At 37.8% G+C, this 27,833-nt stretch overlaps 1 protein-coding gene across 3 annotated transcripts in view; it reads left to right on the forward strand.

Moving 5' to 3' along the window:
• Positions 1–27,833, forward strand: part of MLF1 (myeloid leukemia factor 1) — a 96,616-nt gene that overhangs the window by 41,249 nt on the left and 27,534 nt on the right. For 2 of the 3 annotated variants that reach the window (XM_053710088.1, XM_053710090.1), the window contains 4 exons: positions 1,875–1,964; positions 3,358–3,486; positions 19,498–19,657; positions 20,775–20,916. In XM_053710088.1, the coding sequence (XP_053566063.1) occupies positions 1,875–1,964; positions 3,358–3,486; positions 19,498–19,657; positions 20,775–20,916 (521 nt within the window). The remainder of the gene's footprint in view (positions 1–1,874; positions 1,965–3,357; positions 3,487–19,497; positions 19,658–20,774; positions 20,917–27,833) is intronic. The other variant, XM_053710089.1, reaches the window with a different exon arrangement.

Below are 27,833 nucleotides of genomic sequence, written 5' to 3' on the forward strand. Positions count from 1 at the left end.
TGATTCAGATAGAGCATGCAATTTTAAACAACTTTCTAATTTACCCCTATTATCAATTTTTCTTCGTTCTCTTGCTTTCTTTATTTGAAAAAGAAGGCATCTAAGCTATTTTTTTGTTTCAGCACCATGGAAAGCACCTGTTTATTGGTAGGTGAATTTACCCACCAATCAGCAAGAACAACACAATGTGTTCACCAAAAATGGGCCGGCATCTAAACTTACACTCTTGCATTTCAAATAAAGATACCAAGAGAATGAAAATAATTTGATAATAGGAGTAAATTAGAAAGTTGCTTAAAATTGCATACTCTATCTGAATCACGATAGAGAAAAAAATTGGGTTCAGTGTTTCTTTAAACTTGAGAACAAAAAAGCTTTTCACCAGAGGAATATGTATTTTAAAAAAATGCCACACATTTTTAAATACTGTTTTATGGAGCAATACAAATGATGTACAATACATTTTGTAAATATAGAAGAGCAAGATCAATGCACAATTTAAGAGAGGCTGATTACTGAAATAGTAGGGTCATCAACACACGTACAAGGGTCCTCCCACACAGTCCCTGTAGACTCTGCATCACCTTCCATATAGACCGCAGTTCGTGGTCTGGCTCAGCATCTGTTACAAAAGCATGACTTCTCAGTGTTGGTTCATGTAGGGTCACCACCTGTCTGTCTGAAACTGTCACTATAAATTATCAGCTTAGCCCATGCTGATTTCTCTGAATATTTCCTTACAAACTATAGGGACAGGTCCAATCTGTCACATATTACAGGGCATATTCTTTATATCAAGGTGTTTAACAATAAACTGTTATCAGACACATTCCTTTGTGTGTTGTCTTTTACCAGATTTACAATAAACATAGTGGAAACAGTCAATATGCCAACACTTATTCCTAGGTTATAAAAATTTTTTTAACAGAACTGATTGAATACTAATGATTGTCAGCAGCAAAGCTGCCCAGCTCAGTTCTGTAATGTCATTGTTAACATACATATTTGTTTGTATGTATGTAATATATATATATTGATGCCATTTTGCTCTTGCCTTACTGCTGCAGATAATTAGGACTCATTGATTGCCCTTGAAGCTAATGTTTAATTTTGGCAAAATAAATGAGTTTTTTTTTTTTTTAAATTCTTTTGCCTTTAACTAGATAGCTCACAATTTACCGTACATGTCCACTACAGCAAATTATTTCCTATATTTCAGTTTACCATGAGAAGAGAAGGTTTTATAATCTGTTAATACTTATCCCTACCTTTTAATTTATTTGTTCTTTCCCTCTTCTCATTCGCATCTCTCTCTCCTTGTCCTATGTAGAGCACTAGACATGTATAGAAAGAAAAGTTTGGGCAGCTGGTAGCTTTGATGTTGGTGGCACTTCAGTGATAAATAGGGGTGGTGCATAACCCCCTAAATCTGCCACTGACCATTATTTAACTTCTAATGGCAGAATGTATTAACTGTTTGGACTTTATATGGTCACAGAACCCTTCAGTGACATGTAAAAGGTGGCATATTTCATATGTAACACATTTATTAACACATTGACATTTATCTTTATGTAGTTGTTTTGAAATGTTCTTTAAACGCCTTCCATATACTTGTGAGTGGCTGAGTATACTTTGTGTTTAATGAATTTGCTTATTCACTTTAGATAAAATGCAAAACGAAATATAACATTGTGTGTAGGTAATGTTGCAGTGCAACAGTATTAACAATGCAAACTTGACGTTTGTCTACTCATTGTCTTATAGAAAGTGGCTTGTATCTATTCTTTTCCCACAATACTCTGCTATGTGAAGAAGGTTAATAGAAATGGGTTTAGATTTTACCTTCTAATCATGAGCATTTCTTTTCTTAGCAGTCTTCTGACTTAATGGATCCTTTTCACTCTATGGATAACATGATGACAAACATGCGGAACAGAATGTTAAACATCCACAAACAATTTGTAAGTTAATGCTGGGCTCTACTTTTCAAACTAAATCTATGTATATCTGGGTGTGTGAATAGCTTTGGTAGCCCCAAAAAAGACGTTTATGGCCATATAACTTCTAGGTTCCACTTAACTCATGTCGTATGAATCAATATCTCTGTGACCTGAGAGAAACTCTCCATTCACTGTTCTTCTGATGATTGATAGGCAAAACCTTTTTGGGCTTCCTGGAATCCAGCTTTATCTGCCAAAGAAAAGTTCTGTCTAGACTTTCCAAGAAACCATCTCAACCTTAATTTGGCTTGAATTCATAGGTTTATATTTTTGCTCAGTTAATTGCTATAAATAAGACTTCCTTTTACATAAAGTCAGTGTAGCGTTATCCCATTTTTGGTCATGATGCAATGGCAGAGGTGATTATGTGTAGAGAATATCTGCCAAATCTATGTTTGAGAGATTCACATCTTAACACAGTAATATTATCTTCTTTCTAATACTGCATCTTCGGTATTAAAAAAAAAAAAAAATTCTAATCTTCACTCGCACACAAGACACTCTAGCCCTGGGATCAGCATACTATAATTGTGCTATCAGCTCTCAAGCTTACATTTGCCCTTCCAAAAACGTACACACCGACAACAGCACAGCATGTGTATAATAAACAGCACGTAACTGACTGACAGCACCAGTCTGCATGTTGCTGGTTGGACACATTTTCAAACACCTCTGAGTTTTATGAATATCACAAAATACCATATGACTTTTTTGGCTTTACATCAAAGCCAGTATATGTGAGTTGGATTACATTTTGTAATAAACAAGTTTCATTATATCTCATCTGAAATACTTTATTACACATAGTTATGTGTTAATAGTTAATATGTAAACACCTGAAGCACTCATTTAATTTAAAAGGCAGAGGTACAAATAATCTCTTGAGTATTTGTGGTACTAAATTTAGTTGTTTAATCTACTATTTATTATAATACCCATTTTTAAAATCTGGCATTCTCTTTTAAAACCGTATATGTGTCTTTGTAAATTTGTTTGCTTTAAATGAACTATAACATCTTAGGTCAACAATTTCCTTTTATAAAACTGGGATAGTCTTGTACATATACTGCCTTTATCTCACGTATCTTCTAAAAGTATATAGATAGGTCAAACCAAGATATCAGCTGTTGCAAGGATGTATTAACTCATTTTAAACTGCAAATAAAATGTGTCAAAAGTATCCTTCATTGTTAAAAATACTGAAAATCATATTTTACAGAATATGAAAAGAATAATTGATACATAAAATATTATTAAATATTTTTTTGTTATGCATTTTTTTTTTTTTTTATGTAGTGAATGTCATTGAATTTTGCATTTGTTATAGATTATTTTGGTTTTGTTTTTATATCAGGAAGGATTAGCGGACAATCCAGACAGCCACCTGTTTAGCAGTTCTTCAGTTATGACATATTCCAAGGTTGGAGATGAACCTCCAAAAATCTTCCAAGCAACAAGCCAAACCCGTAAAGCTCCTGGGGGTGTAAGTATCTATATGACTTTTATGAAAACATTTTCTCAGACTGATAGGTGTATCTAGTTTGTAAACAAATCAGAGTGGACGAAGAGGCCACATAGGGGCCGATTTAACAAATGTCGGAACGGACATGATCCTCTATTGCCGATCATGTCCGCCCGACATCGCTAAATGTGGACAGCATACGCTGTTGGTATTTAACATTGCACAAGCATTTCTAGTGAAATGCTTGTGCAATGCCACCTCCTGCACATTCACAGAGAATCGCCGCCATCAGGTGGTGTCAATCATCCCAATCGGATACAGTGATTGCTTAGAGGTGGCGGATGATTTAAGGACCGCTGCTTCTTAACTTACATTTTCAATGAGCCGGAAGGTTTGCGCAGAATAAGCAGCATCCGCTGCTTCATAAATATACCCCATGGTTTTCTGTTTCCACACATAATAGCTATAGTCAATTTATAATTTTAGATTTAAAATGTATTTTTTATCTTTAGGTCATTCATTTAGTGTCTACTATTACACAGCTTCTAAGGGTTTGCATGAAATACAAAAATAATCCTACGTTCTAACATGCAGGTGTTTGCCAGACTTGTGAGAGGCTTTCATTGAATTTATACACTTCCTTCATGAAACTTCACATGTATTTATCCCACCTTTGTTGGTTTCATACAGTTTAAGCCATGGGTTGAAAAAAGTATATCAAATTGAGGAGCCAATTTTATACTAATAATCCCAGACATAAGCAAAATATCAAGAGCCATGGCCTTCTGGCTCACAGGATTTGACAAGAGCTGGGTTAAGACATCTACAGTGGCGTATTTAGGTTTTGTTCTTCTTTTTTTTTTTAACAATTCAAAAGAACATGGACTAGCAAAACACTTACATACAGGTGGGTTGAATTGCATGCATCTCATACCATTTTCTCCCTTAGAGAAGGGAGAGAAAAGAAGGGGAGGGGGGAAAAGGGAGGGAAAGGAAAGAAGGGAGGGAGAGAGAGAGAGAAGAAGAAAAAAGTGGGGAGGGAGAGGAGAAAAAGGGGAGGGAAAGAAAGAAGGGAGGGAGGAAGGGAAAGAAGGGAGTGAGTGAGTTGTGGGAGGAAGGGAGTTGAGGAAGGGAGGGAGAAATAGAAAGAAGAGATAGAAGAGGAAGGGAAGGAAAGAAAGAAAGAAAGAAAGAAAGAAAGAAAGAAAGAAAGAAAGGAGTGAAAGAAGGGAGGGTGGGAAAGAAGGGAGTGAGTTGAGGGAGGGGAGTGAGTTGTGGGAGGGAGTTGAGGAAGGGAGGGAGAAATAGAAAGAAGAGGAAGGGAGGGAAAGAAAGAAAGAAAGAAAGTGAAAGAAGGGAGGGAGGGAAAGAAGGGAGTGAGTTGAGGGAGGGGAGTGAGTTGTGGGAGGAAGGGAGTTGTGGAAGGGAGGGAGAAATAGAAAGAAGAGGAAGGGAGGGAAAGAAGAATACACTTTGAGACAATCACATGCAACAACATACAGTAATTACCATCCTTCAAGTAATGAAACATTTTAAGTGTCTGTTTACTATTTACTCAGTGGGTTCATGAATGCAGAGAAAGCTAGGTATTAGAGTTCATGATTAGACATCACAAGCTGATCTAAGCAGTGCACCGGCGCATCCAGTCTGTTAGTTACTAAGACCTGCAATAAGCACTGCGCTCACAGACTCACCACAGCAGACAAGGGGAGGCAGCATATCGGCACAAGGTCTTCTCCTCCAGCCTTACCTTGTAAGCATATCCCCGGGCAAGTTTCTTACCAAGAACGCTTCCACTGCAAAAATGCTTGCAGCTCCAAATGAAGCAATGGTTTAAAGGAGCACTGCCTGTGCAGAGCGACCTTAATCAGCGCACGTGTCTTGTCTTCGCTATAAAAGTCTGCACTTTATCTCTCACTGTCCTGTTTGCAGGCTTTTAGAGAGAGGATAGGGCAGATGTGCTGCCCCTTCCAAATCTGCTGCCCTAGGCACCGGCCTTGTTGGCCTAGGCCATAATACGCCCCTGGACATCTACATTTATTTTATGATGTGGTGTCACAGTAAATTCAAATAAAGTTTTTCTACACAAACTCATACACATTATCCATTTTGAATTTTTCTCTGAACATGTATTTCAGTTGTTTTCAGTTTCACTTTTCAGTCGAATCATGAGACGAGACAACTCGGTTTAGTTATTTCAGCTCTTCTAGTTCTCACTAGTGGCTCGATTGATCTAAAGCTCTCTGGTCTGGTGAAATTATCTAAGAGGTATTGTCAGTACTGTGCAGTTCCTACAATAATTTTAGAAATGCAAATTGTAGCTTGAACTATTTATCTCGTTATGCAGGGTTCTGGATGTGAAGGAGAGACAAATCGAATACAAAATAATGCTCAAAAATCTAAAACATTTGCAGTTAGATAACGAGTTGTGCGTTCATGTTTTAACGCGTTAAAACAGCAATGCAGCCATTACAAGTCTTGTTGGTATAGCTGTACCGCAAGCCTTTTAGCCTGTAACGCAACATCAGTCCAACGCTCAAAAAAATGATGTGTTTTCATTGGACTTCCATAGTGCTGCCATTAGAAGTTTGAGGCTAAAAAGCTTGCGTTACGCCCTATAACGACAAGTTTCGTACCGCCATCTGAGAGCAGTAGTTAAGAGTTTTATGCAACAAAACTGTTACATAAAACTAATAACTAAAGTGTTACAAAGTACACTAACACCCAAAAACTACCTATTAACTCCTAAACCGAGGCCCTCCCGCATCGCAAAACACTATTTTAAAGTTATTAACCCCTAATCTGCCGCTCCCGACATCGCCTCCACTAATAACATTTATTAACCCCTATTCCGCCGCTCCCCTACAACGTCGCCACTATACTAAAGTTATTAACTTCTATTCCCCCGCATCCCAACATCACCCACACTATATTAAAGATATTAACCCCTATTCCGCCGCTTCCCGACATCGCCGCCACTAAATAAAGTTATTAACCCCTAAACCTCTGGCCTCCCACATCACTACCACTAAATAAACCCTTAAACGCCAGCCCCCCACATTGCAACAACCTAAATTAAACTATTAACCCCTAAACCTAACCCTAACACCCCCTAACTTTAACATAATTAAAATAAAGCTAAAATAAAGTTACAATTATTAACTAAATAATACTTATTTAAACTAAATACATACGTACCTGTGAAATAAAACCTAAGCTAGCTACAATATAACTAATAGTTATATTGTAGCTAACTTAGGTTTTATTTTTATTTCACAGGTAAGTTTGTATTTATTTTAACTAGGTAGACTAGTTAGTAAATAGTTATTAACTATTTACTAACTACCTAGTTAAAATAAATACAAACTTACCTGTGAAATAAAACCTAAGCTGCCTTACACTAAAACCTACCATTACAAAAAAAAAATTACAAAAAATAACAAACAAAATTATCCAAAATAATAAAAATTATTCCTATTTTAATAACCTGTTTAAAAAAAACAAAAAAAAACCCACCCTAACATAAAAAACCCTAATCTATAATAAACTACCAAGGGCCTTTTGTAGGCCATTGCCCTAAATAAATCAGCTCTTTTCCTACAAAAGAAAAACAAACACCCCCTAACAGTATACAAACCCCCACCCCCCAAACCAACAAAATAAAAATAAAGTAAAACCTAATCTACCCATTGCCCTGAAAAGGGCATTTGTTTGGGCATTGCCCTTAACGTTAAAGTTAGGGAGGGTTAGGTTTAGGGGTTAATAGTTTAATTTCGGTTGTTGCTATGTGGGGGGCTGGCGGTTTAAGGGTTAATAGGTTTATTTAGTGGTAGTGATGTGGGAGGTCAGAGGTTTAGGGGTTAATAGCTTTATTTAGAGCGGGGATGTCGGGGAGCGGCAGAATAGGGGTTAATATCTTTATTATTGTGTGGCATATGTTGGGGTGTGGGGGAATAGGGGTTAAAAACTTTAGTATAGTGGTGGCAATATGAGGAGCGGCAGATTAGGGGTTAATAGATTTTATTTCGGTGGCAGCGATATCGGGAGCTGCAGCTTAGGGGTTAATAACATTATGTAGGTGTCTGCGATGTTGGGAGCAGCAGATTAGGGATGTTTAGACGAGGGGTTTATGTTAGGGTATTTAAACGTAACTTTTTTCCCATAGTCCTCAATGGGGCTGTGTTACAGAGCTTTTCATTCCGCTATCTCAGGCGTTAGGTTTTATTCTGACACTCTCTCCCCATTGATGTCTATGGGGTAAGCGTGCACAAGCACGTCAAAGCAGCGCTTGGATTTTGTGCGGTATGGAGCTCAACGCAGCCATATCGCACGCACAAGCCGGCTTTTTAAAAACTTGTAATGTAGGTGTTTGTGAGGTATCTCTCTCAATGCTGGCAAATTTTTATCATCAGGCCCTCTATGTTTACTGTAGCATGATGGGAAAATTTTATTGGAATACGAAGTAGCAAACTACTCTAAGTAGTCCTGAAAATTATTTGTTTACCATTATTTATGACTGAGGTTTCAACTGGAGTAAAATACATAATATACAGTATATATAAAAAAATATGCATAATTTCATGTTAATATGCAATTATCTTTGTTGACTTTAATTAAAATCTGAGTTTGGAAAATAGTTTTGCCTAAACCTTGAATTGTAATTGTATGTACATAGAGTGTGTATATATATGTGTGTATGTATATAAGTTTAAATGTATGTGTGTGTGTGTATATATACAGTATATATATATATATCTTTTTTTTTTATGAATGTATTCTACTTATGGTAATTTAGGTAATGATAGCATCCATTTAAAGATGTCCTTTAGCTGGCTTCTTTGCAGCTGTTGTATTTGATGCTATTAACAAATGTAAATTTGAACCCTGGAACTGGGTTCACATCTATTTCTATTCATGCAGTAAAACTGCTTCCTGAAAATAGCACAGTGATAGAGGCATTTGATTATCAAACGTCTCTAATAATATAACAACGAATACAGCAAGTGCCAAGAGTTTCCAGTCAATCAACATGTTAGCTCAGTAATTAGCTTTTGTTTTTGTTTTTTAAATAGTGATGCATAATTAATAATAGTTTTTTTTTTGTTTTTTTTTCGGAAGACTGTTGAAAGCTTTACATGTTCTATTTAGATTAGGTTTTGAGATGATAATGTTCCTTATTAAAAAAATATTTAAAGGGGTTATTTGTATTTTGTACATGAATGTTAATTTATTACCATTTATGTCGTTTTTGATCCTGCGCATTGGTAATATCATATTTTGGGACATTAAGACATGACAACTTTTGTGTTAAAGAAACGTAAAATGTCGAAGGTCATTTAATACATTTCCGTAAAAAACTCAGAACACCTTAATTATGAATCAATGTTTTCAGTAGAACATATTTAAATTGCGCTAAAAATGGTCATTGTTAATGCAGCCATAACTAAGCATTTGAAAGGATATAAAACTGATTTTAAAGGTGTAATCTATTACTCTACTGAGTACTCTGACAAGGTTTTTTCCAATGTTTGTAATATTGGTACAGACATGCTGTTTATTAATTGCGCCTGTCTGAAGATAGCAACCTTTACAATCCTTTCTCTAAATACTCAACCTAGGTGGCTCAGAAAACCTGCATTTGGTTAGGATGCATTAGGGACACATATGCACACTGAACCGCCTGTGACATCACTGATTAGATGTATAGCACTTGGCTGAATAAAGCTTCTGCACAGCCAACAGTTCACAATGATAATGCATGCGCCCTTATTTCAATACACTCCTCGACTGCTGCAATATAATAAAAAAACCTGAATGCTCATTTAAAAAAGACACTAGTACACTTTTTATATTGCAATTTTTTTTTAAATAGTATGACCCTTTAAAGGACCAGTAAATGCAGTAGTAGTAGTACTTAATCAACAAATGCATGATAAAAAGACAATACAATAGCACTTAGTCTGAACTTAAAATGAGTAGTAGATTTCTTCCCTAAGATATGGAGAGTCCACAACGTCATTCAATTACTAGTGGGGATATCACTCCTGGCCAGCAGGAAGAGGCAAAGAGCACCACAGCAAAGCTGTTAAGTGTCACTCCCCTACCCATAATCCCCAGTCATTCTCTTTGCCTCTGTCAATGGAGGAGGTGAAGTTTCGTGTCTGAAGAAATTAATTCCTTTTTTGGGTACTTTTCCCTGCAAGCAAGGATTTGGGTTTAGCTGAGTCTACGTCAATCTCTTCAGTAGAGTAGTGGTGGCTTTTAAGTAGTTAGGAAGTTGTGAGGTAGTCCTTGCTTTGTTTCCTAACACATTGCTGCCCATGGTACAGAAAGTCAGAGTTGGTTACTCTGTTCTTTCTTTTTCTACAGGTCTCTGTAAGGAGTATGTGTCCTTTCACGCCTTGTGAACTGTCTTGCTGCCGGACAGCTAGACTACAGGTAAGTGCTTTTGTCTTCTAGGTCTTGGAGACTTGCACTTCAGAAGAATATTTCATATGTAGTAGATGGGGACATTTTTAAAATCCTTTATACAGGATTTTCTTTGGCAGTGGGCAGGCACATTATGTATGTTAAGACTAGGGGTTAATCTTCCCTTTATTGGGATGTTTTTCCTCTTTGTGCTAATTTTGTTGAAATACTTTATTAGTATGTGTGTGGGGCTTATGTTTTATACAGGGATTTATGTATAAACTTAAAATTTGGCAGTTGGTTTTCTTTGCTTGCTTAGCTAGAACAGGCCAACTGACAGACTGCTTGAGCGTTTGTGCAAATTTAGCTCCGGTGTTGTAGGCAGAGGGAAACGCGGGCCTTTTACTTGCTGCGTAGTTTCCTCTTTCTGCTGGTCATGTGACTTCTCTCTGCTGTCGAATATTCACAGAGCGGAGTGGCATCATTAAATTTCAGTCTCTTCAGTGTCGATCTACTATACGATTGTTTTAGAGACTTCTGGCAGCCAAATTGTGTATAAGTGTTACGGTAAGGCACCTCAGCCTGTCTGAGGTGTATGGGGCCTGATAAGTTTATTATTTTAAATAATTTTTGCATAACGTTAAGTGGCTGTGGTATTAAAAATTCTTAAAAGTGACAGTGTATTTAAAAAAAAATCTACAATTTGGGATATTTTTTATATAGTATTATGGACATGGAAGACTCTGTCTTTTGACAAATGCTTGTTATGCCTAGAGGCACACATTGTTTTGCCTATGCAATTCTGTGCTGCATGCTTAGCTAGAACACTTCAATTTAAAGATAAATTGTTGCCCGCTGAGCCCAATGTCTCTCAGGATGATGCTGTTCAGGCAATACCACAGCTTTCTTCTCAAACGTCTCATGCCTCTATGGCGTCACATACCCTGCAGTTCCTCTCAGCCTCCTGAAGGAGTTTATTTGCCTGCAGATTTTGCTGCACAGGTATCTTCTGCGGTATCTGTGGCATTATCTGCTTTTCCTATGCAGGGAAAACGCAAGACGAAAATTAGACATTCAGATAGTAAGGTTTCTGTTCCACCTACTGCTACGCAGATTGCCCTCCCTCATAAGTCTGATGAGGAGGTTACGTCAGTAGCCTCTGAAGGTGAAATCTCAGATTCAGACAGTATTATTCCTTCATCTGATACTGAAGAAGTAATCTTCAGATTTAAGCTTGAACACCTTTGTGTACTGTTAAAAGAGGTATTGGCTACTTTCGACAACTCTGATACTTCTGTCGTTGTCAACCCTAAGAAGTCTAGTAAACTTAATAAATACTATGATGTTCCTTCCTCAGTGGAAGTTTTTCCTGTCCCAGACCGTGTGACAGAGATTATTTCACAAGAAACGGGAGAATCCAGGGATTACTTTCAATTCCTTTCTATTTTTGATATATGAAGCTGCTGTACGTATCTATCATCTGCTGAATTAAAGAACACTATTGACATTGGCTACTATTCCGGATTCCCTGTCTCTTTTTCCATTCCTTTCTCTCCATATCCCGTATTTAAAAAGATGTTTCCTGTTGCTGACTCCATTAAAGATTCTTTGCGTACGGTGCCTAAAGTAGAAGGGGCTATTTCTACTCTGGCTAAGAGAACTTCAATACCTATAGAGGATAGCTGCTCCTTAAAGGATCCCATGGACAAAAAGCTGGAAGCTTATTTGAAGAAGATGTATGTTCATCAAGGTCTTCAATGGCAACCTGCACTTTGTATTACCACAGTACCAATTGCAGCATCTTATTGGTGCGATGCCTTATCTGAATCAATTTTAGTAGAGACTCCTTTAGAGGAAATACAAGATAGGATTAAGGCTCTCAAACTAGCCAATTCCTTTTCTTTCTGATGCTAATACAAGTTATTAGACTGGGAGCCAAGATGTCTGGCTTCACTGTCCTAGCCCGCAGGGCATTGTGGCTAAAATCTTGGTCAGTTGATGTTACCTCGAAGTCCAAGCTTCTGGCGCTTCCTTACAAGGGTAAGACCTTGTTCGGACCTGGTCTGGCAGAAACAATTTCTGATATTACTGGTGGAAAAGGGTCTTTTCTACCGCAAGACAAGAAGAACAGACTCAAAGGATGTCAAAGTAATTTCCGTTCCTTTTGTAACTTCATAGGTCAATAGTCTACCTCTCCCTCTTCCAAGCAGGAGCAGTCCAAGTCTTCTTGGAAGCCCAATCAGTCTTGGAATAAGGGGAAGCAATCAAAGAAAACCTCAGCTGAGTCTAAGTCACCATGAAGACAAGATGTCCCAGATCCTTGGGCTGTGGACATAGTATCTCAGGGTTACAAAATAGAATTCAAAACGTTCCCTCCCAGGGGCAGATTCCACCTCTTAAGATTATCTGCAGACCAGGTAAAAAAGAGAGGCATTCTTGAACTGCATTCAGGACCTTTCCTCCCTGGAAGTGATTGTTTAAGTTCCAGTAAGGGAGCAGAGTCTAGGATTCTATTAAAATCTGTTTGAGGTGCCCAAAAAAGATGGAACTTTTTTATCCATTTTAGACCTAAAGTGCCTCAACAAGTTTCTCAGGGTACCGTCCTTCAAAATGGAAACCATTTGTTCCATTCTTCCTTTGGTCCAAGAGGGTCAGTTCATGAGGACCATAGACCTGAAGGACGCATGTCTTCATGTTCCCATCCACAGGGATCATCACAAATTCCTGAGATTTGCCTTTCTAGACAAACACTTTAAGTTTGTGGCTCTTTCGTTTGGCCTTGCCACAGCTCCCAGAATTTTCTCAAAGGTTCTGGGAGCTCTCTTGGCAGTGATCAGGTCTCGGGCAACTGCAGTGGCACCCTACCTGGATGACATATTGGTTCAGGCACCATCTTTTCAACAAGCAAACTCTCATACAAAGATCTTGTAGTTTTTTCTACGTTCCCACGGTTGGAAAGTGAATCTGGAAAAGAGTTTTCTTGATCCAGCTACATGGGTGGTTTTCTTAGGGACCATAATAGATTCTCTATCTATGAAAATTTTTCTGACGGAGGTCAGAAAATCCGGAATTCGCTCCTCTTGCCTCTCTCTACAGTCTACTGTTCGGTCATCAGTGGTTCCATGTATGGAGGTAATTGGTCTGATGGTCGCTTCTATGGATATCATTCCCTTTGCTCGATTCCATTTGAGAGCTCTGCAATTATGCATTCTCAGACAATGGAACAGAGACCATTCGGATCTGTCTCAGAGGATGGATCTAGACCAGTTCACAAGAGACTCTCTCCCATGGGGGCTTTCTCAGGACCATCTGTCTTAGGGCACATGCTTCTGGAGACCTTCCTGGGTGATTGTGACCACGTACGCCAGCCTGCTAGGCTGGAAAGCAGCCTGGGACTCTTTAAAGGGACTATGGACTCGGGAGGAGTCTGCTCTCCCCATAAACATCTTGGAATTGAGAGCGATTTACAATGCTCTCATTGGCTTGGCCTCAATTGTCCTTAACCCAGTTTATCAAGTTTCAGTCGGACATCACCACCTTAGTGGCTTACATCAACCACCAGGGAGGAACTCGGAGTTCCTTCGCCATGAAGGAGGTGGCACGGATTATTCAGTGGGCGGAATCTCACAATTGTTTATCTGTCATCCACATTCCTGGAGTGGACAACTGGGAAGCGGATTTCCTGAGCAGACAGACATTTCATCCTGGGGAGTGGGCTCTCCATCCGTAGGTGTTCTCCAGGTTAACCCTCAAATGGGGGGTGCCGGAGTTGGATCTGATGGCGTCTCGGCAGAATGCCAAGCTTCCAAGGTACGGCTCAAGGTCAAGAGATCCTCAGGCCACTCTGATAGATGCTCTGACGGTTCCTTAGGATTTCAGTCTTGCATACCTATTTCCTCCATTTTGCGCTCCTTCCACGAGTTATTGCTCTATCAAACAGGAGAGAGCATTGGTTATTCTAATAGCTCCTGCATGGCCTCGCAGGATCTGGTATGTAGACCTAGTGAAGATGTCATCTTGGCCACCTTGGAGGTTGCCTCTGTGGAAGGACCTTCTAACTCAGGGTCTATTCCTCCATCCAAATCTCGTTTCTCTGAAGCTGACTGCTTGGAGATTGAACGCTTAGTTCAGTATAAGCGTGGATTTTCTGAGTTGGTCATTGAGACCATGATCCAGGCTTGCAAGCCTGTTACTCAAAAAATTTACCATAAGGTATGGCGTAAATACCTTTATTGGTATGAATCTAAGGGCTACTTTTGGAGTAGGGTCAGGATTCCTAGAATTTTGTCTTTTCTCCAGGAAGGTCTGGAGAAAGGGTTGTCAGTCAGTTCTCTGAAAGGTCAGATTTCTGCATTATCTATTTTGTTACACAAGCGTCTGGCGGATGCACCAAATGTTCTTTTTGTCAGAATCAGGCCTGTATTTAAACCTGTTGCTCCTCTTTGGAGCCTAAACTTGTTCTTAAAGTTTTGCAGCAGGCTCAGTTTGAGCCAATGCATTTCATAGATATTAAGTTGCTATCTTGGAAGGTTTTGTTTCTTATTGCTATCGCTTCTGCTCAGAGAGTTTCAGAACTCTCAGCTTTGCAGTGTGATTCGCCTTACCTTATCTTTCATGCGGATAGGGCAGTTCTTCGTACTAAATTGGGGTTTCTTCCTAAAGTGGTTTCTGATAGATATATCAGGAAATTTTTGTTTCTTCTCTCTGTCCCAATCCTTCTTCTCATAAAGAACGTCTGTTGCACAACTTGGATGTTAAGCGTGCTCTAAAATTCTACCTACAGGCGACTAAGGATTTTCACCAGTCTTCTACCCTGTTTGTTTGTTTCTCAGGAAAGTGTAGGGGTCAAAAGGCTACTGCTACTTCTCTTTCCCTCTGGTTGAGAAGTATAATTCGTTTTGCTTATGAGACTGCCGGAAAGCAGCCTCCTCAGAGAATTACAGCTCATTCCACTAGGGCTGTCTCCTCTTCTTGGGTTTTCAAAAATGAAGCTTCTTTGGAACAGATTTGCAAGGCTGCAATATGGTCCTCTCCGCATACTTTTTCAAAATTTTCCAAATTTGATACTTTTGTCTCGGTTGAGGCCTCTTTTTGGAGAAAGGTTCTTCAAGCGGTGGTGCCTTCTGTTTAGGTCTGCCTGTCTTTTTCTCCCTCCCTGCTCATTCTGTGTCCTCTAGCTTGGGTATTGGTACCCACTAGTAATTGAATGATGTCTGGACTCTCCATATCTTAGGAAACAAAACAAAATTTATGCTTACCTGATAAATTTATTTATTTCTGGATATGGAGAGTCCACGACCCCACCCTTTATTAAGACAGTTATTTTTTACTAAACCTCAGGCACCTCTACACCTTTGTGTTATTCCTTTTCCATTTCCCTTCGGTCGAATGACTGGGGATTATAGGTAGGGGAGTGACACTTAGCAGCTTTGCTGTAGTGCTCTTTGCCTCCTCCTGCTGGCCAGGAGTGATATTCCCACTAGTAATTGAATGACGTCATGGACTCTTCATATCCGGAAAAAAATAAATTTATCAGGTAAGCATACATTTTGGGGGCTTTTCCGGCAAAGTACAAAATTATGTTTATTTCCACTCCCCCTGTATCATGTAACAGCCATCAGCCAATCATTAATGCATATATGTATATTCTGTGAAGTTTTTGCACATGCTCAGTAGGAGCTGGTGCTCAAAAAGTGTAAATATAAAAAGACTGTGTACATTTTGTTAAAGTAAGTAAATTGGAAAGTTGTTTAAAATTGCATGCTCTACCTGAATCGTGAAAGTTTAATTTTGACTTGAGTGTCCCTTTAAGTCTTTCTAATTATGTGTTTTTGTTGCAAATCATTTTAAAATGACTTGACCCTTTCTTTTCTTTTTTTATTTCTTTTTTTTTTATTACATGGATTGTACACAAAACTTTAGTAAAGAAAAAAGTGGCAAGCTAGGATAATGTGTAACAAGCATTCCCCTGTATTTCATTAGCAAGCTAAAAACTTACGGCTAGATTACGAGTTGTGTGTTAGGGTAAAAAAGCAGCGTTAAGAGGTCCTAAAGCTGCTTTTTTACGCCCGCTGGTATTATGAATCTTGAAGGTTTAGGGTCACCGCACACTTCTTTGGCCTTACCGCAAAACGACTTACGTAAACTTCGTAAAGTCTTTTTTCTATGGGACTTCCATAGCGCCGGTATTACGAGTCTGTCCTGGGAGGACAAAAAGTGAGCGGTACACCCTACCCCGTCAAGATTCCTAACGCATTTAGAAGTCAGTAGTTATGAGTTTTATTGTACAACGCCGTAACATAAAACTCATAACTAAAGTGCTAAAAAGTACACTAACACCCATATACTACCTATTAACCCCTAAACCGAGGCCCTCCCACATCGCAAACACTATAATACAATTATTAACCCCTAATCTGCCGTTCCGAACACTGCCGCCACCTACATTATATGTATTAACCCCTAATCTGCTGCCCCCAACATCGCGACACCTACATACTATTTATTAACCCCTAATCTGCCGCCCCCAACGTCGCCGCCACTATATTAAAGTTATTAACCCTTAAACCTAAGTCTAACCCTAACCCTAACACCCTGTAACTTAAATATAATTACAATAAATCTAAATAAATATTACTATCATTAACTAAATTATTCCTATTTAAAACTAAATACTTACCTGTAAAATAAACCCTAAGATAGCTACAATATAACTAATAGTTACATTGTAGCTATCTTAGGGTTTATTTTTATTTTACAGGCAAGTTTGTATTTATTTTAACTAGGTAGAATAGTTATTAGTTATTAACTATTTAATAACTACCTAGCTAAAATAAATACAAAAGTACCTGTAAAATAAAACCTAACCTAAGTTACACTAACACTTAACACTACACTATAGTTAAATAAATTAACTAAATGAAATACAATTACCTAAATTAAATTAAATTAGCTAAAGTACAAAAACAAACAAACACTAAATTACAGAAAATAATAAACAAATTACAGGTATTTAAACTAATTGAGTAATCAGCTCTTTTACCTGTAAAACAAAAATACAAACAACCCCCAACAGTAAAACCCATCACCTACACAAACAAGCCCCCAAATAAAATAATATCGAAAAAACCTAAGCTCTGCATTGCCCTGAAAAGGGCATTTGGATGGGCATTGCCCTTAAAAGGGCATTTAGCTCTATTGCAGCCCAAAGTCCCTAACCTAAAAATAAAACCCACCCAATACACCCTTAAAAAACCTAACACTAACCCCCTGAAGATCGACTTACCGGGAGAAGTCTTCATCCAAGCCGGCCAAAGTCCTCAGCGAAGCCGTAAGAAGTCTTCATCCAAGCCGGGCAAAGTGGTCCTCCAGATGGGCAGAAGTCTTCATCCAGACGGCATCTTCTATCTTCATCCATCCGGCACAGAGCGGGTTCATCTTCAAGACATCCGACGCGGAGCATCCTCTTCATCCAACGACTAAAGCTGAATGAAGGCACCTTTAAGTGACGTCATCCAAGATGGCGTCCCTTAGATTCTGATTGGCTGATGGATGAAGAAAGAAGATGCCGTCTGGATGAAGACTTCTGCCCGTCTGGAGGACCACTTCGGCCCGGCTTGGATGAAGACTTCTCCGGTAAGTCGATCTTCAGGTGGTTAGTGTTAGGTTTTTTAAGGATGTATTGGGTGGGTTTTATTTTTAGGTTAGGGACTTTGGGCTGCAATAGAGCTAACTGCCCTTTTAAGGGCAATGCCCATCCAAATGCCCTTTTCAGGGCAATGGGTAGCTCAGGTTTTTTTAGATAGTATTTTATTTGGGGGGTTGGTTGTGTGGGTGGTGGGTTTTACTGTTGGGGGGGTTGTTGTTGTTTTTTTTACAGGTAAAAGAGCTGATTACTTTGGGGCAATGCCCCGCTAAAGGCCCTTTTAAGGGCTATTGGTAGTTTAGGCTAGGGTTTTTTTTTATTTTGGGGGGCTTTTTTATTTTAATAGGGCTATTAGATTAGGTGTAATTAGTTTAAATATCTGTAATTTGTTTGTTTTTGTACTTTAGCTAATTTAATTTAATTTAGGTAATTGTATTTAATTTAGTTTATTTAATTATAGTGTAGTGTTAGGTGTTCGTGTAACTTAGGTTAGGTTTTATTTTACAGGTACTTTTGTATTTATTTTAGCTAGGTAGTTATTAAATAGTTAATAACTATTTAATAACTATTCTACATAGTTAAAATAAATACAAACTTGCCTGTAAAATAAAAATAAACCCTAAGCTAGATATAATGTAACTATTAGTTATATTGTAGCTATCTTAGGGTTTATTTTACAGGTAAGTATTTAGTTTTAAATATGAATAATTTAGTTAATGATAGTAATATTTATTTAGTTTTATTGTAATTATATTTAAGCTAGGGGTGTTAGGGTTAGACTTGGGTTTAGGGGTTAATAACTTTAATATAGTGGCAGCGACATTGGGGGTGGCAGATTAGGGGTTAATAAATAGTAGGTAGGTTGCGGCGACATTGGGGGCAGCAGATTAGGGGTTAATAAATAGTATGTAGGTGTCGGCGATGTTGGGGGCAGCAGTTAGGGGTTAATACATATAATGTAGATGGCAGCTGTGTCCGGAGCGGCAGATTTGGGGTTAATAATTATAATGCAGGTGTTAGCGATATCGTGGGAGGCAGATTAGGGGTTAATAAGTGTAAGATTAGGTATGTTTAGACTCGGGGTTCATGTTAGGGTGTTAGGTGTAGACATAAATTTTATTTCCCCATAGGAATCAATGGGGCTGAGTTAGTGAGTTTTACGCTGCTTTTTTGCAGGTGTTAGACTTTTTCTCAGCTGGCTCTCCCCGTTGATTCCTATGGGGAAATTGTGCACGGGCACGTACGACCAGCTCACCGCTGACTTAAGCAGCGCTGGTATTGGAGTGCGGTAATGAGCAAAATTTTGCTCAACACTCACTTCTTGTCTTTTAACGACGGGTTTGTAAAAACCCGTAATACCAGCGCTGTAGGTAAGTGAGCGGTGAGAGAAAACTGCTCGTTAGCACCGCATAGCCTCTAACGCAAAACTCGTAATCTGGGCCATAGATAGCATGGTTCTAGTAAAATTGAGTGTTTAATAACAAATACATATACCTAGTACAAAATCCTTTATCCAAACTGCTTGGGACCGGAAAAGGTTTGGAATAGTTTGGATTTCAGAATATTTGTGTATATTTGCAACTGTAAAATGGGACATCATGGAGAAAGGATGGGACCAAGTGTAAACAACAATTTCTTAAGCCATTTGGGCAATATTTACATGTCATAATATACATAGTACCATCAGAAAGATAGTACAGTACTGTAATCAGAAAGATAATAGTTGTTTTAAATAAACAAAGACTAGCAGAACACATGAAAGCACAGACAGAGAATTATGTGACTTACTTTAGGTAAAAGTATACTTGATTAATATTTTTTAAAAAAAATATTAATGAAAGTCAGGATTTCTGAATATTTCTGGATTTGGGGATTTGTACCTGTAATGCAATATTTAAAAGTTGTTTATGTTTGGTTAATGACTATATAGTTTTGATTTTTTAAAAAAAAGAGACTGAAAAACATTTTTTATTAAACAGATCAAAGAAACAAAGAAAGCTATTCGAGATTCTGAGACTGGTATTGAAAAAATGGCTATTGGCCATCACATTAAAGACCGAGGTCATGTGATCAAGAAATCTGTGAACAACAAAACAGGGGATCGTGAATTAAACCAAGAATTCCTGAACATAGATGAAGGTGATTTTTTCCAATATTTATATTGATAATTAATTTATAAGCACAGTTTCTTTCTTTTGACAATTAATTTGGAATGTCTTCTCCTTTCATGTATTACACGTTTAGAATATTAAATATTAATTCATAAATGGAAACTCTTGAAAGGATATCAGGAAGAATAATTCGGCAGATCTCATTTTTATGTTATCCCTTGGGTTTTCTTTATGATTTATTTCTCCAAATCATACTATAGAAAATAATTTTCATACTGTAGATGTTCCATTACAAAACCTCATGTTAAATGGTTTTATACTAAATGGTGTTTATCTCCATTGTACTACAATATATGTTGTTAATAAGATTATGTGTATTCAATGGGCATAGCATTATCAAAAACAATTATGAAATAAATAAAAGACAAGTATGCATACAAGTCAAGTTTAAAGTTGATAGGTCTGATGCACTTACAGCACCAAACTCAAAACAGTTAATACAGTAATGAAAACACTGTCCTACCAAAGCTGCACTTCCTTATGAAGCACAAATATTAGGCTAATTGCTTGTACCTTTCATGTCTGACAGATTGATGTTAAAAAGGCACCATATCACAAATTGGGTTTAATATCCCTTTATTGAATGATTTGTGATATGGTGCCTTTTTTAACATCAATTAAAGGGATACTAAACCCAAATTGTTTTATTTCATGATTCAGATAGAGCATGCAATTTTAAGCAAACTTTCTAATTTACTCCTATTATCAATTTTCTTCATTTATCTACATTTAGCCACCAATCAGCAAGAGCTACCCAGGTTCTGAACCAAAAATGGGCCGGCTCCTAAGCTTACATTCTTGCTTTATCAAATAAAGATAGCAAGAGAACAAAGAAAAATGGATAATAGGAGTAAATTAGAAAGTTTGCTTAAAATTGCTTGCTCTATCTGAATCATGAAATAAATAAATTGGGTTTAGTATCCATTTAACCTAACATACTGCAACAAATTACTTCACTGTAACAAGCTATACGCAAATTCCTAACTATGTGACGGACTGTGCAACATAAACATCTTTAACCAGCAATCTATATATACATTTTGGAATAGACTTCTTGAGCTCTCCTAAGCATAAATCTCTTACAGAGGAAGCGCCACAGTTTAATGATGAATGGGTAAATGAGATCTCCAAATACACACCAGCAGAAGAAAAGCCCAAGATTAAAGCTCAAGAGAAGCAAAAAAGTGTTCACCATGCAAAAATAGGAACTCGAGATCTGGCAAGACGGTAAGATTGGTCTTCTAAGTCTGCCTATTGGGACGAATAATGCCAAGTAATTATTACTGTTAGCATTTATTTAGAATCACTGTGAAATATATAGAGGTGGTAGCGGTGTACAGTAAATAAAGATATGAGCGTATGCAGGTGGAACGGTTACTGTTTCCTGCTCTATATAGAGTTTGCAATATTACAGTATAGTTTTTTTATATAAAACCCGCTTTTTATTACCACATCTTTTGAACATGGCTTACTGCACTTTTGTTGTTGTATCCCAATAGAAAACAGTCCCCCAGTCTAATACAGGCCAAAATGTACATCTGGGGTTAGCTGTACAAATCGTTCTTTCAGATGAGAACTGCCTGGTATTTCAGGGATAGTCTGGCTATATGGAGAATAGTGATTTACTGCAGAAAAGATCTCTTCTTTAAGAAGGCACAAGTGGGCTAAAAGAGGCTGTACCTGGGGGTATTTCATTCCATTAGCACTTAATTTAGGGGGTATAAAATCAAACTCGGTAAAGCTATATAGCAACAGTTGTCATAGTTACTGTGTACAGTATAAAAATATAAAATACTGATGCTTTTTAACAATCCTAAACTATAGGTCCGTCAGTAAATAACATCCATCCCTGCAGAATGCTCCCAGCATGAAGAATTGGCTATATTAGGACTTTATAGTCAGTGTTTAAACAGCTATTAGCAGACATTAGGTAAAGATCAAGAAATCTGTGAACAACAAAACAGGGGATCGTGAATTTAACCAAGAATTCCTGAACATAGATGAAGGTGATTTGCCCAATATTTAAATTGATAATTTATAAGCACAGTTTCTTTCTTTTGACAATTAATTTGGAATGTCTTCTCCTTTCATGTATTACACGTTTAGAATATTAAATATTAATTCATAGATGGAAACTCTTGAAAGGATATCAGGAAGAATAATTCGGCAGATCTCATTTTTATGTTATCACTTGGGTTTTCTTTATGATGTATTTCTCCAAATCATACGGTAGAAAATAATTTTCATACTGTAGATGCTCCATTACAAAACCTCATGTTAAATGGTTTGATACTATATGGTGGAACTGCCTGGTATTTCAGGGAAGAATTGGCTATATTAGGACTTTATAGTCAGTGTTTAAACAGCTATTAGCAGACATTAGGTAAAGATCTACAACTCTCTATTATAATTTCATAGTTTGTATATAGCTGCAGTGTTTCTATACAGGTACTTCAGCGTGATAGTGTTTTTATGTTTCTGTTTGCAATCTGTTAAAATGCATGCTTTTGTTTGATCACATTTATATATCCTCATTATTTATACATTTTTAAATGTAACTGTACTAAACCACAACAGACTATTTGGTATAGTTTGTGACTATGTTTTTTTTTGTTTTTTTTAAAGAAAATTTTTATTGAGGTATGAAAAACAATTACAAAGCAGATGAAAATTTGCCATACTAACACAAAAGTAAAAACACTATAAAATGAAGAGTGCTAATACATATGTAGGTACAATGCTCACCCCACACAAGTAAAAACAGTATACATATATATATACATATACATTGTCATAACCTCATAAGAATCAAAGATAGGCAAATCTAATATAAACCTCATTTTTTATAAAGATATATATACCACCTAATGTATGAGTAGGCAACTTTTGGACCCTCTTATAGATTAGCATATTAAGAATTTTTAGAGAAACAAGAGTGAAATATACTCGTATAGCAGAGTTATGTATAGCTTGGTTTGGTGGATCATTAACAAGTAATTCTATGTAACCCCCTATATAACAAAAGCGGCCACTTGTGGGCCGATGACCAAGCTATGGCTACTATATGGGGTACTGTTGGAACCTAAAAAGGGGGGAAGTCATCTATGTAGGGAAAATTGTAATTAACAATGTACTAATAGTAAGTGGTGGATCTCACCACAAATACACATCTTAACAAGAATAGTAATAAGCGACCTATTGAGTACGCTGGTGCTGATATCAATTGTGAATATAACACAGAACAGCCGCTAGGCTGCAAGGCAGGTTAGAGAGATTGAACTAGGCATGCTGTGCCGAAACCCCAAATCTGCAATATTCTATATAGGGCAGAGGCTGTGGGAAATGTAACTACAGTGAAAAACACGTGGAAAGAAAATGTAACTACTCCCTTGCCGTCTCGGCCGCAGACAGCCCGGGAGTCCCAGATTGTGGAAACTAGGGGTCAGTTGTATCTCATTTATGGTTTTCACATTGTAGGCTATGGCGGTATAGTCAGCTAACTACCGGCTAGATTTGGAGTTTTGTCGGTAACGACCCGAAAAACTAACGCCGGCTTTTTTCTGGCCGCACCATGAAAATAACTCTGGTATTGAGAGTCCACATAAAGGCTGCGTTAGGCTCCAAAAAAGGAGCGTAGAGCATTTTTAACGCAGCTTCAACTCTCGATACCAGAGTTGCTTACGCAAGCGGCCAGCCTCAAAAACGTGCTCGTGCACGATTCCCCCATAGGAAACAATGGGGCTGTTTGAGCTGAAAAAAAACCTAACACCTGCAAAAAAGCCACGTTCAGCTCCTAACGCAGCCCCATTGTTTGCTATGCGGAAACACTCTCTAAGTCTGCACCTAACACTCTAACATGTACCCCGAGTCTAAACACCCCTAACCTTACACTTATTAACCCCTAATCTGCCGCCCCCGCTATCGCTGACCCCTGCATATTATTATTAACCCCTAATCTGCCACTCCGTAAACCGCCGCTACTTACATTATCCCTATGTACCCCTAATCTGCTGCCCTAACATCGCCGACCCCTATATTATATTTATTAACCCCTAATCTGCCCCCCACAACGTCGCCTCCACCTGCCTACACTTATTAACCCCTAATCTGCCGACCGGACCTGAGCGCTACTATAATAAAGTTATTAACCCCTAATCCGCCTCACTAACCCTATAATAAATAGTATTAACCCCTAATCTGCCCTCCCTAACATCGCCGACACCTAACTTCAATTATTAACCCCTAATCTGCCGACTGCAGCTCACCGCTATTCTAATAAATGTATTAACCCCTAAAGCTAAGTCTAACCCTAACACTAACACCCCCCTAAGTTAAATATAATTTACATCTAACGAAATTAATTATCTCTTATTAAATAAATTATTCCTATTTAAAGATAAATACTTACCTGTAAAATAAATCCTAATATAGCTACAATATAAATTATAATTATATTATAGCTATTTTAGGATTAATATTTATTTGACAGGCAACTTTGTAATTTTTTTAACCAGGTACAATAGCTATTAAATAGTTAAGAACTATTTAATAGCTACCTAGTTAAAATAATTACAAAATTACCTGTAAAATAAATCCTAACCTAAGTTACAATTAAACCGAACACTATACTATCATTAGATTAATTAAATAAACTACCTACAATTACCTACAATTAACCTAACACTACACTATCAATAAATTAATTAAATACAATTCCTACAAATAAATACAATTAAATAAACTAGCTAAAGTACAAAAAATAAAAAAGAACTAAGTTACAAAAAATAAAAAAATATTTACAAACATAAGAAAAATATTACAACAATTTTAAACTAATTACACCTACTCTAAGCCCCCTAATAAAATAACAAAGACCCCCAAAATAAAAAATGCCCTACCCTATTCTAAATTACTAAAGTTCAAAGCTCTTTTACCTTACCAGCCCTGAACAGGGCCCTTTGCGGGACATGCCCCAAGAAGTTCAGCTCTTTTGCCTGTAAAAAAAAAACATACAATACCCCCCCCAACATTACAACCCACCACCCACATACCCCTAATCTAACCCAAACCCCCCTTAAATAAACCTAACACTAAGCCCCTGAAGATCTTCCTACCTTATCTTCACCATACCAGGTTCACCGATCCGTCCTGAAGAGCTCCTCCGATGTCCTGATCCAAGCCCAAGCGGGGGGCTGAAGAGGTCCATGATCCGGCTGAAGTCTTCATCCAAGCGGGAGCTGAAGAGGTCCATGATCCGGATGAAGTCTTCATCCAAGCGGGAGCTGAAGAGGTCCATGATCCGGATGAAGTCTTCTATCAACGGCATCTTCAATCTTCTTTCTTCCGGATCCATCTTGCAGACCTCCGACGCGGAACATCCTCTTCTCCCGACGCCTACTAGCCGAATGACGGTTCCTTTAAGGGACGTCATCCAAGATGGCGTCCCTCGAATTCCGATCAGCCAATAGAATGCGAGCTCAATCTGATTGGCTGATTGGATCAGCCAATCGGATTGAACTTGATTCTGATTGGCTGATTCCATCAGCCAATCAGAATATTCCTACCTTAATTCCGATTGGCTGATAGAATCCTATCAGCCAATCGGAATTCGAGGGATGCCATCTTGGATGACGTCCCTTAAAGGAACCGTCATTCGGCTGGTAGGCGTCGGGAGAAGAGGATGTTCCGCGTCGGAGGTCTGCAAGATGGATCTGGAAGAAAGAAGATTGAAGATGCCGTTGATAGAAGACTTCATCCGGATCATGGACCTCTTCAGCTCCTGCTTGGATGAAGACTTCATCCGGATCATGGACCTCTTCAGCTCCCGCTTGGATGAAGACTTCAGCCGGATCATGGACCTCTTCAGCCCCCCGCTTGGGCTTGGATCAGGACATCGGAGGAGCTCTTCAGGACGGATCGGTGAACCTGGTATGGTGAAGATAAGGTAGGAAGATCTTCAGGGGCTTAGTGTTAGGTTTATTTAAGGAGGGTTTGGGTTAGATTAGGGGTATGTGGGTGGTGGGTTGTAATGTTGGGGGGGGGTATTGTATGTTTTTTTTTACAGGCAAAAGAGCTGAATTCTTTGGGGCATGCCCCGCAAAGGGCCCTGTTCAGAGCTGGTAAGGTAAAAGAGCTTTGAACTTTAGTCATTTAGAATAGGGTAGGGCATTTTTTTATTTTGGGGGGCTTTGTTATTTTATTAGGGGGCTTAGAGTAGGTGTAATTAGTTTAAAATTGTTGTAATATTTTTCTTATGTTTGTAAATATTTTTTTATTTTTTGTAACTTAGTTCTTTTTTATTTTTTGTATTTTAGCTAGTTTATTTAATTGTATTTATTTGTAGGAATTGTATTTAATTAATTTATTGATAGTGTAGTGTTAGGTTAATTGTAGGTAGTTTATTTAATTAATTTATTGATAGTGTAGTGCTAGGTTTAATTGTAACTTAGGTTAGGATTTATTTTACAGGTAATCTTGTAATTATTTTAACTATTTTAGCTATTAAATAGTTCTTAACTATTTAATAGCTATTGTACCTGGTTAAAATAAATACAAAGTTACCTGTAAAATAAATATAAATCCTAAAATAGCTATAATATAATTATAATTTATATTGTAGCTATATTAGGATTTATTTTACAGGTAAGTATTTAGATTTAAATAGGAATAATTTATTTAATAAGAGTTAATTAATTTCGTTAGATTAAAATTATATTTAACTTAGGGGGGCGTTAGTGTTAGGGTTAGACTTAGCTTTAGGGGCTAATACATTTATTAGAATAGCGGTGAGGTCCGGTCGGCAGATTAGGGGTTAATAAGTGTAGGTAGGTGGAGGCGACGTTGTGGGGGGCAGATTAGGGGTTAATAAATATAATATAGGGGTCGGCGGTGTTAGGGGCAGCAGATTATGGGTACATAAGGATAACGTAGGTGGCGGCGCTTTGCGGTCGGCAGATTAGGGGTTAATAAGTGTAGGTAGGTGGAGGCGACGTTGTGGGGGGCAGGTTAGGGGTTAATAAATATAATACAGGGGTCGGCGGTGTTAGGGGCAGCAGATTAGGGGTACATAATTATAACGTAGGTGGCGGTCGGCAGATTAGGGGTTAAAAAAATTTAATCGAGTTGCGGCGATGTGGGGGGACCTCGGTTTAGGGGTACATAGGTAGTTTATGGGTGTTAGTGTACTTTAGAGCACAGTAGTTAAGAGCTTTATAAACCGGCGTTAGCCCAGAAAGCTCTTAACTACTGACTTTTTTCCTGTGGCTGGAGTTTTGTCGTTAGATGTCTAACGCTCACTTCAGACACGACTCTAAATACCGGAGTTAGAAAGATCCCATTGAAAAGATAGGATACGCAATTTACGTAAGGGGATCTGCGGTATGGAAAAGTCGCGGCTGAAAAGTGAGCGTTAGATCCTATTTTGAGTGACTCCAAATACCGGAGTTAGCCTAAAACCAGCGTTAGGAGCCTCTAACGCTGGTTTTCACGGTTAACGCCAAACTCCAAATCTAGGCCTACATTTCTTAATGCTGTCTCTTAGACTAGTTATTAACCATAGTAACAAAGAGTCTTAACGGAGTGTAGTTTGTGACTATGTTTTACCTATAGATGAACAGAATAGAAATGTTTTTTGATTTTTTTTGTCTATATAGTGTTAGAGGGACAGAGTCCTGTAAAATTGGTTTCCATTTGTGTTTCAAATAAACGTGTTATACCAGCAGCAGAATATAAAAGTCATGAGAAACCTACACATTTGGTAACACAAACAGTTACAAATTAGCACATCTAGTGAAACTATCTTTACTTAATTGTATAGTACCAATAGGAGATTAGATGCAACTACAGACTGCCAATGTAATATAACGTAAATGGTTAACAATATTTAATTCAGCAAATATTAGGAGATACTGGATAACCTACATAGCTATACAAGGTTAAAGGGACAGTCTACACCAGAATTGTTATTGTTTTTAAATATAGATAATCCCTTTATTACCCATTCCGTAGTTTTGCATAAACAACACAATTATATTAATACACTTTTTCTTTCATGTAAGTGGCAAGAGTCCATGAGCTAGTGACGTATGGGATATACATTCCTACCAGGAGGGGGCAAAATTTCCCAAACCTCAAAATACCTATTA

The sequence above is a fragment of the Bombina bombina genome, chromosome 4 (genome assembly GCF_027579735.1).
Source record: "Bombina bombina isolate aBomBom1 chromosome 4, aBomBom1.pri, whole genome shotgun sequence".
Classification (NCBI taxonomy): Eukaryota; Metazoa; Chordata; class Amphibia; order Anura; family Bombinatoridae; genus Bombina; species Bombina bombina.